This window comes from Notolabrus celidotus, chromosome 15, assembly GCF_009762535.1.
Source record: "Notolabrus celidotus isolate fNotCel1 chromosome 15, fNotCel1.pri, whole genome shotgun sequence".
Taxonomy (NCBI): Eukaryota; Metazoa; Chordata; class Actinopteri; order Labriformes; family Labridae; genus Notolabrus; species Notolabrus celidotus.
The window spans coordinates 33,871,645-33,883,788 of NC_048286.1; the positions used below are offsets into that span (position 1 = coordinate 33,871,645).

Here is a 12,144-nt window from a genome sequence, read left to right on the forward strand (position 1 = left end):
GACTGGGGTGATGTGGTCTCTGGAGCAGGAGTGAGTGAGGAGGCGTGCAGCTGAGTTTTGTATGTATTGTATAGTGTGAACATTTCAATCTGCTGAACTCTTTAAGGACTCAAAATCCAAAGTCAACATTTAAAGCATCAAATAAATGAAATTTTCTTTATTAAAATGCAAACAAGCTTCTGTCTCTGACGCCTGTTGAAGCACAACAACACAATATCTGACTTCAATATGAGTAATATTGAAAGTAACTGCCTGGCCCCCTGCTGGGACCACGTTCAAAGAATCATGACATCACATTTTACATGACTTTACTGTTTCAGGATGGAGAACACAGAGTCATGCTGTTCACAGAGGGGTGTGAGGAGGAAACACTGGGACCTTTGGTTTGATCATCTGAGTCCACAGGTCTCCAGGCCCCTCTGTGAAGGCTCTCATATTAATACATCTGATACTCTGTGTTGTTGTTTTAAAACATGTGCTGTAATGAAGACACTCAGAGTTCATGAAACAGCACAGACATGTCTCTGAAGGAGGATGGATCCTCTGCAGGAACCTGAAGGAGGTTTCTGTGTGAAGCTCAACAGCGCCCCCTGGCTGCAGAGAGCTGTTCCTGTTTGTATCAGGGGTCACTAAAGAGGAGAGAAGCTGGCACAGGAAACGTGGGTGTTAATGGAGACTGCCTCCAGTGGACACTTGAGGAACTGCAGCCTGTTACTGTTCTTTTCATTTCTCTTTCATTCTTTCATTGTCATTTTCATTCTTCCTTTTTCTCCTTTTTCTTCCTCCTCTTTTCTCACCTTCTTTCTTTCTTTCTTTCTTTCTCATTTTTTCCCCTCTTCCTTTTTTTCACTAATTTTCTCTCTCTTTTTCTTTTTTTTTTAAATTTCATTTTCATTCTTTCTCTCTTTCTTTCTATTTTCCATTAAATTCTTTCATAACCCTCTTCCTTTTTCATACTCATTTTCTGTCTTTCTTTTGAATTTTAAATTACTCTCATTTCTTTCTTTCTATCTTTTCTTTCTCTTTCATTTTCTTTCTTATTTTCCTTTCATCCTTCCTTCCTGCCCCCCTCCTCCTCTTCCTCTCTCTCCTCCACTTCTTCCTCCTCTCTCCTCTTCCTGCCCCCCCCTCCTCCTCCTCATCCTAATCGTACTCCTCCTCTCTCTTCTCCTCCTCCTCCTTCTCCTCCTTTCCTCCTCTCTCTCCTCCTCTCTCTCTCTTCTCCTCTTCCTCCTCACCCTCCTCCTCCTCCTCCTTTCCTCATCTCTCTCCTCTCTCTCCTCTCTCTCTCTTCTCCTCTTCCTCCTCCTCCTCCTCCTTTCCTCATCTCTCTCCTCCTCTCTCTCTCTTCTCCTCATCCTCCTCTCTCTCCTCTTCCTCCTCCTCCTTCTCCTCCTTCCCTTATCTCTCTCCCCCACTCTCTCTCCTCCTCTTCCTCCTCCTCCTCTCCTCTCTCTCCTCCTCCTCCTCCTCCTCTCCTCTCTCTCCTCCTCCTCCTCCTCCTCCTCCTCCTCATCTCTCTCCTCCTCCTCTTTCTCCTCCTCCTCCTCCTCCTCTTCCTCCTTTCTCTCCTCTTCCTCCTCCTCCTCCTCCTCCTCATCTCTCTCCACCCTCCTCCTCCTCCTCCTTTCCTCATCTCTCTCCTCTCTCTCCTCTTTCTCCTCCTCCTCCTCCTCTTCTCTCTCCTCTTTCTCCTCCTCCTCATCTCTCTCCTCCTTCTCTTTCTCCTCCTCCTCCTCTCTCCTCCTCCTCCTCCTCCTCTTCCTCTCAGTGGGGCCCTCTGTGGGTCAGACAGGAACAATATGGCGCCGGGTGGAGTGTTAGCCTCTGGTCCAGTCTTTGTCTGAGGGTCTGGGGATCCGTCAGGATGAACCTCTGCGCCCAGTATCTGAGGTGAGCCTGATCCGGGACCCCCCGTAGTGGACTCTGGTGGTCCTGGTCTTGGTAGAAACGCTGGTTTTGATCCAGCAGGCGGATTGTTTTGTTCGTGTTGCTAATGCTAAAGCTAGCTGTCTCGGGGACCAGCCCTGAGCTAACGTTAGCTCTAAGCTAGCTTCATATAAACAAACAGTCTCTGCTGCCGGACTGAGACCCGGTCTCATGAGGGGGCCGGTCTGACCCGGACCCGGGTGTGTGTGTGTGAGGGTTTAGGGTCACCTGTCCGGCCTGGCTGTGGTGTAAAGGGTGATTTGTGTTCCCGCCACAGACTGTTTACTCGATGTGTTGATGCTAGTTAGCTGTAGCATGCTAGCGTCTTTCTGCGTCAGTTAGCATGAGCTCTGATTCAGTCAGTCATTAAAGGTGGTTCTGTTTAAACCAGCAGACCCCCTCAGGTACAGGACAGGTGTGTAAAGAAGGCACACGGTGACCCTGTGATATAAACATGAACACGTTATTATCCGGCTGTGGGCGGCGTGTGCTCGGTGTTAGCATGCTAACAGGTTAATGAGGAACATTAGTGAAACATGAAAGGGTGAAATGAAGGAGTGATGATCCAGGTGTTAGTCTGAGCCCGTGTCCACTGTCCTGTGTTGAATAAACGCTGTCAGATGTTTGAATGGAGGTGCTGTGAGTGAGTGTTCACCGTGGTATCTGTGGATTGTCTGTAATGAGGAAGTGTGTGTGTGTCATGTTATTAGCATGTGTGTGTTTTCATGATGGATCCGGCTAACCTCCTCCTCCTCTGTGTTTACATCCGAGCAGACAGGCAGAGGCCCTGAAGGCTGACATGACAGGTAGGTCTGCACCCTCACCTCACACATGATCCTCAGTCAATATACCTGTATGCACTGTGACGTATCTGTTAGCCAGGTGACCACAGGGTCCACTCTGGGCTTCAGGTCAGAACTACACCGGTGTTTCACTTCTTTTTGATATGGTAACTAAAGTTGGTCACCTTACCTGCACCGGGCTGTTTCTAATGCAGTGACTTCCACTACAGAGTCATGTCTGTTTCTAATGCAGTGACTTTCACTACAAATAATGTCTGTTTTTAATGCAGTGACTTCCACTACAGAGTCATGTCTGTTTATAATGCAGTGACTTCCACTACAGAGTCATGTCTGTTTTTAATGCAGTGACTTCCACTACAGAGTCATGTCTGTTTATAATGCAGTGACTTCCACTACAGAGTCATGTCTGTTTATAATGCAGTGTCTTCCACTACAGAGTCATGTCTGCTTTTAATGCAGTGACTTCCACTACAGAGTCATGTCTGTTTATAATGCAGTGACTTCCACTACAGAGTCATGTCTGTGTTTAATGCAGTGACTTCCACTACAGAGTGATGTCTGTTTATAATGCAGTGACTTCCACTACAGAGTCATGTCTGTGTTTAATGCAGTGACTTCCACTACAGAGTGATGTCTGTTTATAATGCAGTGTCTTCCACTACAGAGTCATGTCTGCTTTTAATGCAGTGACTTCCACTACAGAGTCATGTCTGTTTTTAATGCAGTGACTTCCACTACAGAGTCATGTCTGTGTTTAATGCAGTGACTTCCACTACAGAGTCATGTCTGTTTCTAATGCAGTGCCTTCCACTACAGAGTCATGTCTGTTTATAATGCAGTGACTTCCACTACAGAGTCATGTCTGTTTTTAATGCAGTGACTTCCACTACAGAGTCATGTCTGTTTATAATGCAGTGACTTCCACTACAGAGTCATGTCTGTTTATAATGCAGTGTCTTCCACTACAGAGTCATGTCTGCTTTTAATGCAGTGACTTCCACTACAGAGTCATGTCTGTTTATAATGCAGTGACTTTCACTACAGAGTCATGTGTGTTTTTAATGCAGTGACTTCCACTACAGAGTCATGTCTGTTTATAATGCAGTGACTTTCACTACAAATAATGTCTGTTTTTAATGCAGTGACTTCCACTACAGAGTCATGTCTGTTTATAATGCAGTGACTTCCACTACAGAGTCATGTCTGTGTTTAATGCAGTGACTTCCACTACAGAGTCATGTATGTTTATAATGCAGTGTCTTCCACTACAGAGTCATGTCTGCTTTTAATGCAGTGACTTCCACTACAGAGTCATGTCTGTTTATAATGCAGTGACTTCCACTACAGAGTCATGTCTGTGTTTAATGCAGTGACTTCCACTACAGAGTCATGTCTGTTTATAATGCAGTGTCTTCCACTACAGAGTCATGTCTGCTTTTAATGCAGTGACTTCCACTACAGAGTCATGTCTGTTTTTAATGCAGTGACTTCCACTACAGAGTCATGTCTGTGTTTAATGCAGTGACTTCCACTACAGAGTCATGTCTGTTTTTAATGCAGTGACTTCCACTACAGAGTCATGTCTGTGTTTAATGCAGTGACTTCCACTACAGAGTCATGTCTGTTTATAATGCAGTGACTTCCACTACAGAGTCATGTCTGTGTTTAATGCAGTGACTTCCACTACAGAGTCATGTCTGTGTTTAATGCAGTGACTTCCACTACAGAGTCATGTCTGTGTTTAATGCAGTGACTTCCACTACAGAGTCATGTCTGTGTTTAATGCAGTGACTTCCACTACAGAGTCATGTCTGTGGTGGACTGGTGGAGCTGACAGCCTCAGAGTGATCTCTTTGTTAGAGTCAGAGCGGGCTGATAACAGAAGATAACCTGAGTGTTTCTGATCTGTCTCTGTGGTTCAGGCCTCAGCAGGAGCTGTTATCACTACGCTGCTTTGATAGTCACATGTAGGCAAATGATCTTAGTGGACAGCAGAGCTGCTGTGCTGCTTTGTGAGCATTGTCCTGTCCAGATGTGAAAGTTGGCACTAAATCCTGAAGAGGACTGACTTGTCTTGACTCGACCGGCGTTCTTGTTTGCACACGCTCTTTGATCCTTTTGAACTGATTTGAATGAACATCCATGAGGCTGAGTCGTCTTCCGTTCCTGGGAAAGATCAGTTTCAGAGGCTTAAAATAGAAACACGTTTGTTAATGGATGTCGCTGAAAACTGAGTTGGCTGTTCACAAACGAAACCTGTTAGAGAGAGACCGTCTGCAGCCTGAAGTTTATATCTGCCAAATGTTTAATGGATGCCAGAGGGTAACATAGAGCAGACATGATATCCCCACCAGACCTGAACCAAACCTCTGTAGTGGAAGTCACTGCATTATAAACAGACATGACTCTGTAGTGGAAGTCACTGCATTAAACACAGATATGACTCTGTAGTGGAAGTCACTGCATTAAACACAGACATGACTCTGTGGTGGAAGTCACTGCATTAAACACAGATATGACTCTGTAGTGGAAGTCACTGCATTAAACACAGACCTGACTCTGTAGTGGAAGTCACTGCATTAAACACAGACATGACTCTGTAGTGGAAGTCACTGCATTAAACACAGATATGACTCTGTAGTGGAAGTCACTGCATTAAACACAGACCTGACTCTGTGGTGGAAGTCACTGCATTAAACACAGACATGACTCTGTAGTGGCAGTCACTGCATTAAACACAGACATGACTCTGTAGTGGAAGTCACTGCATTAAACACAGACATGACTCTGTAGTGGAAGCCACTGCATTAAAAACAGACATGACTCTGTAGTGGAAGGCACTGCATTAGAAACAGACATGACTCTGTAGTGGAAGTCACTGCATTAGAAACAGACATGACTCTGTAGTGGAAGTCACTGCATTAAAAACAGACATGACTCTGTAGTGGAAGGCACTGCATTAGAAACAGACATGACTCTGTAGTGGAAGTCACTGCATTAAAAACAGACATGACTCTGTAGTGGAAGCCACTGCATTAAAAACAGACATGACTCTGTAGTGGAAGGCACTGCATTAGAAACAGACATGACTCTGTAGTGGAAGTCACTGCATTAGAAACAGACATGACTCTGTAGTGGAAGTCACTGCATTAAACAGACATGAATCTGTAGTGGAAGTCACTGCATTAGAAGCAGACATGACTCTGTAGTGGAAGTCACTGCATTAGAAGCAGACATGACTCTGTAGTGGAAGTCACTGCATTAGAAACAGACATGACTCTGTAGTGGAAGTCACTGCATTAGAAGCAGACATGACTCTGTAGTGGAAGTCACTGCATTAGAAACAGACATGAATCTGTAGTGGAAGTCACTGCATTAGAAACAGACATGACTCTGTAGTGGAAGTCACTGCATCAGAAACAGGCATGACTCTGTAGTGGAAGTCACTGCATTAGTAACAGAATATGAATTGAGTTCTTGTTTATCAGGTTCTGAATCTGGACTCAGGAACATTTGTTGGTCTCCTTCAAACGTGTCTCTCCTTCAGCTGCACTCACCTGTTTCCTCTCTGGGCTCAGATTCAAAGCTGGGGGCGGCAGAGGTGTGGACGTCTCGGCAGGCCCTGCAGGACCTGTACCAGAAGATGCTGGTCACAGACCTGGAGTACGCTCTGGACAAGAAGGTGGAGCAAGACCTGTAAGCTGCTCCGCCCACATCACAGAGAACTTTAATGTCTTTGGTTAGAGAGGACAGGAGATCTTTGTAGACTCAGTCCTGATGCTGTTGTTTTTAAAACCCTCTTGCAGGTGGAATCATGCTTTCAAGAACCAGATCACCACCCTGCAGAGCCAGGCCAAGAACAGAGCCAACCCCAACCGCAGCGAGGTCCAGGCCAACCTGTCGCTGTTCCTGGAGGCCGCGAGCGGCTTCTACACTCAGGTAAGGCTCAGGGCTGGAGAACGAGTCCAGATGATGCAGACAGAATCTTTAGGAGGAGGGTTTAGGTGTTCGGTTTGTACGGTGGAGTCATTTCTTCTGACTCTGATCACTGAGCTAAACGTGGATCTGTCTCCTCCAGCTGCTGCAGGAGCTCTGCACCGTGTTCAACGTGGACCTGCCGAGTCGCGTCAAGTCGTCGCAGCTCGGCATCATCAGCAATAAACAGAGCAGCAGCAGCGCCATCGTCACGCCGCAGCCCAGCTCCTGCTCCTACATCTGCCAGCACTGCCTCGTCCACCTCGGAGACATCGGTGAGGACACACACACACACACACACACACACACACACACACACACACACACACACACACACACACACACACACACACACACACACACACACACACACACACACACACAACACACACACACACACACACCAAGACTCTTTGTCTGACCTCAAAAAGAGCGGAGAGAATTCGTTCTACATGCCCAGTAAAGGCCGACGGGTTAAAACCCTTTGACTCCCATCCACCCACGACAGACCTGGTCTTGACTCAGTCCACGTTTCTGTGTTCCAGCTCGTTACCGCAACCAGACCAGCCAGGCGGAGTCGTACTACAGACATGCAGCTCAGCTGGTCCCATCCAACGGTGAGTGTGACGCTCTGCTCTGAGCTCTGGGGGACGTGTGTGTGTTTGAAACGAGTCAGCAGGTCCTTCTTACTTCAAATCTTAATGCTAAGCTAGGCTAATAGCTGTCCCTCGTCTCAGCTGTGTTTACATCCAGCCCCTCACCCCTCTCTCACTGCGACATGATTGGCTGTTCAATGCCGTCTTCTTCTTCTGTCAAATGTTGGGCGTTTAAGGCTCATTAGCGCCCCCTCCGTTTTAAGTGGCCAGGGGGTGTAATTACATGTTTATTTATATCAAATTTTTAACGAAAATGTTTTATATTTATATCAAGAATTATATCACAATAATTATCGTTATCAAATTATCGCCCAGCCCTAGGCCCCACTATGTCGCCCTGATTGGCTGGGAAGCCACTACTTCCTCATAGAGGGCACACAATGATCTTTTGTGGGCGGGGTTACGGGTGGTGAGAGGAAATCTGGTGGGGAGGGGTCGTGTTGACATTCTAAATCTCTCTCCGAACTGATGTTTATATCAAGACTACCAACAGCAGCTTTAATAAAAGGAAGGTGTGGATGTCTGGAAGCTCACATGCAAAGTTTTTATTCACAGTTTAGTTTGGTTCAGAAGTGGATCAGGTCCGTGCAGGTTTGTAGTTCCTCCCTGAGTGTGTGTGTGCTGTAATGCTCCGTGTGTCTCCTGCAGGTCAGCCCTACAACCAGCTGGCCATCCTGGCCTCCTCTAAAGGAGACCACCTCACCACCATCTTCTACTACTGCCGCAGCATCGCTGTCAAGTTCCCCTTCCCCGCAGCCTCCACCAACCTGCAGAAGGCCCTGTCCAAGGCTCTGGAGAGGTAACGTTCCTTAAAATAAGGATTCACAGGATCCGCCAGGGCCCCCGTTAAAGTCTGTGTGCAGAGGTAGAGGGACAGGTCTGTCCTTTTTCAGAAGGACTCTCAGGGATTTTAAAGTCCCTGTGAAATACGATCTGGTGATAACACAGAGTGTTTTATTCTGAAAATTAACCGGATGTTTTCATTTTGTTTTGGTGAAACCTGACTTCCTGTCCCGCTCCATCTGCTCTGTTGAGATTGATGCGTCGTGCTCCGGCATCCGGCAACAAATAGAAGTCTTGTGGATCTGATCCGGAGGACTCCGACCTGCCGGATCAGAGATGCAGATGGAACACAACGGAGTGGATCCAGTGGAAGTTAACACATTGACTAGAATAGAAACCGATCAGATCTGGTGCTGTGACGGATCTGGTGGAATTTGGCCGTAAGGGAAGGAAAGATGAGCGAAGGAAATGAGCACTAAGGGAAAGGAAAGGAACGCCAAGGGAAGGAGAGGAAAAAGAAGCTGAGGAAAGGAAATGATCTCTAAGGGAAGGAAAGGAAATTATCGCTAAGGGAAGGAAAGGAAAGGAAATGAGCGTTAAGGAGAGGAAATAATCGCTAAGGGAAGGAAAGGAGAGGACATGAGCACTAAGGAAAGGAAAGGAAATGATCTCTAAGGGAAGGAAAGGAAATTATCGCTAAGGGAAGGAAAGGAAAGGAAATGAGCGCTAAGGAGAGGAAATAATCGCTAAGGGAAGGAAAGGAGAGGACATGAGCACTAAGGAAAGGAAAGGAAATGATTGCTAAGGGAAGGAAAGGAAATGAGTGCTAAGGTAAAGAAAGGAGAGGAAATGAGCGCTAAGGAAAGGAAAGGAGAGGAAAGGAGCGCTAAGGAAAGGAAAGGAAATGATTGCTAAGGGAAAGAAAGGAAAGGAAATGAGTGCTAAGGGAAAGAAAGGAGAGGAAATGAGCGCTAAGGAAAGGAAAGGAGAGGAAAGGAGCGCTAAGGAAAGGAAAGGAAATGATTGCTAAGGGAAAGAAAGGAAAGGAAATGAGTGCTAAGGGAAAGAAAGGAGAGGAAATGAGCGCTAAGGAAAGGAAAGGAGAGGAAATGAGCACTAAGGAAAGGAAAGCCAAGGAAAGGAAATGGTCGTTAAGGGAAGTAAAGGAAAGGAAAGGAAAGGAAATGAGCGCTAAGGAAAGGAAAGCCAAGGAAAAGAAAGCTGAGGAAAGGAAATGAGCACTGGAACACAACGGAGCGGATCCAGTGGAAGTTAACACATTGACTAGAGTAGAAACCGATCAGATCCAGAGCTGTGAGGGATCAGAGATGGATCTGGTGGAATCTGTCTGTAACCCCTGAGTGAGGGAGGGAAATTAAGATACTCCTTATAAAAGCATCTGTTCAGCCTCCATGAGACCAACAGTCTGTCCTCCCTCTGTGTCTCTGCAGCCGTGATGAGGTGAAAACCAAGTGGAGCGTGTCGGATTTCATCAGGGCCTTCATCAAGTTTCACGGTCACGTCTACCTGAGTAAGAGTCTGGACAAACTGGACGCTCTGAGGGAGAGGCTGGAGGAGCAGTTTCAGGTGAAACAAAGAGACCGTTCTCTCTGGTGTCTCATTAAAACAGAACACACTGTTAAAGTGTTCCTAACCCTGTGTGTGTGTGTGTGTGTGTGTGTGTGTGTGTGTGTGTGTGTGTGTGTGTGTGTGTCTGTGTGTGTGTGAGCAGAGGCTGATCCTGCAGAAAGCCTTCAGCTCTCAGCAGCTGGTCCACATCACCGTCATCAACCTGTTTGAGCTCCATCACCTGAGAGACCTGACAGCCGACAGCAGCGAGCAGAGCTACAGCAGCGAGCAGCAGATCGGCTGGTTCCAGCTGCTGGGACTCTTCAGTAAGACTCTCTGTGGTTCTGGTTCTGGTTCTGGTTCTGATGCTCCTCGAGTTCACACCCTGAACCACTCACACTGCTTTAAACCATCTGAGCGTCTGTTAAAGGAGCGTCTTTCTCTCCTCAGTGTCCTTCCTGGGCGTCATGTGCAGCCGCGCTCTGCTCAACAGGAGCCGGGGGGAGGAGATCATGGGGGAGTGTCCTCTGCCCGCCATCAAGGTCTCTCTGGACTGGCTCAGGCTGAGACCCAGCGTCTTCCACGAGGCCGCGGTGGACAAGAGGCAGCAGTAAGTATCCTGATGGATCCCGTGCTGTCTGACTGAGTATGAACAGGTGTGTCACCTCTCTCTCTCTGTCTCTGTCTCAGTATCTGGCCCTGGCTGGTCTCCATCCTCAACAGCTTCCAGCCCAAAGAGGACGACGTGTCGTGCTCCTCAGGTACTGCTGTAACTCATTAATCCATGAGAGCTCTGATGCTGCTCAGGTTACAATCAGTGAGATGATTCTGATATCTGATCTGATGCAGTGTTCCTGCCTGCATTTCCTGTTATCCTTCAGAATAAAAGCCTCTCTGTCTGTCCAGCATAGCGTTGTTTCTTTAATGTTATGGTCTGTCTCTGATGTGTGTGTTTGTTTTCTCTGCAGTGACGCCCCTGCCCGAGGAGTTTGAGCTGCAGGGTTTCTTGGCGCTGCGGCCCGCTCTCAGGTACCCTCATCATCAGCTTCATTATGAATGTGCTTAGGAGACATTGATCCATCTACCTGAAGGGTTTTAACCCACTTCATCCAGAAACAGATTTCCCTTTTCGCCCCCTTTTATTTTGAAAAGTCAGAAGCTGAGTTTGGAAGTTTCTGTAATCTCTGGGCAGGACATACACAGGGCAGGTCAGAGGTCAGAGGTCAGAGGTCAGAGGTCAGAGCAGGATGACAGGAGAGAGAGGGAGCAGTGACATGTGGTAAAGGGGTCACAGGTTGGAATCGAACCCAGGCCAGCACTATAGCCTCTGTACACCGGGCCCAGGACTTAATCACTCGGTCAAAAGGAGATGATTGATAATTTTGAAAATTAAAACAATAATTACACGTGTTTTTAACATTTGTATATACCTTTACATTTTTAATATATTTAGATTTATTATTATTATTATGAATAATTATGTGTTCATAATAATTATTAAATGAATCATTTTATTTATTTATTATTATTACATTTATCTATTTTTAAGAATTATTATTATTATTATTATTATATTAATCTATTTATATATTATTATTATTATGAATGTATGTATCATTTTTTATTTTTATTATATTTATATATTTTATTACTCACTATTATTATTATAAATATCATTTTTATACATTATTATTATTATTATTGTATTAATATATTTTTATATTTTATTATTATTATATTAAGCTATTTTTATGTATTACATTTATCTATATCTATTTATTGTTAATATCATTTTGTGTATAATTTTTTATTATTATTGTGTTTATCTTTTTTTATTACTTACTATTATTATAATTATTATTGTTGGTTTTATTTGATCACATATATTGATATGTATTTATTGGTTCTCCTTCTTGCTAATATGTCTGAGTTTCCCCAGAGCATCATTAAAGCATATCATTGTCTTACAGGACAAAATAATCAAAGAGGACTTTGTCCACAGGGGGGCGCCACAGTCCACACAAACCTTCAGTTACTCACAGGAGCTCAATTCAATTTAAACAACTTTATTAACCCCTCGAGGGGCGGCTTGTAAAAAGTAGGAAAATAAAAGATTATAAGATGAAGATGAAAACAGAGACTAAGGACAAGAATGAATTATACACATGATGAGCATTAAACATGCCTCCACCAGAGGATATGAGAACATCTAGGGGAACTAAACACAGCTCTCAGGTCCTGGAGAAACCAGAGACTAGACAGCAAACCCTGTGAGACCATCACAGCGTTTAGAGCCTCATCAGGGACCACGTCAGGGACTGAAAGGAACTCTGCAGCCAGTCTCATTCACCTCTCCTTTCAGGTCTCTGGACTTCACCCAAGGTCATCAGGGGATTCTGGTGGACAGAGACGGTCTGCCGGTCCACACC

At 45.5% G+C, this 12,144-nt stretch overlaps 1 protein-coding gene across 1 annotated transcript; it reads left to right on the top strand.

The window, feature by feature from the left end:
- Positions 1–1,708: 1,708 nt before the first annotated feature.
- Positions 1,709–12,144, top strand: smg7 (SMG7 nonsense mediated mRNA decay factor; the record flags this gene model as incomplete). Its single annotated transcript, XM_034703017.1, has 13 exons — positions 1,709–1,893; positions 2,704–2,735; positions 6,311–6,428; positions 6,539–6,671; positions 6,811–6,982; positions 7,253–7,324; positions 8,012–8,162; positions 9,598–9,733; positions 9,879–10,041; positions 10,166–10,325; positions 10,406–10,476; positions 10,684–10,744; positions 12,078–12,144. Coding segments are annotated over exons 1-13 (1,362 nt in total), but the record flags the coding sequence as incomplete, so codon positions are not given.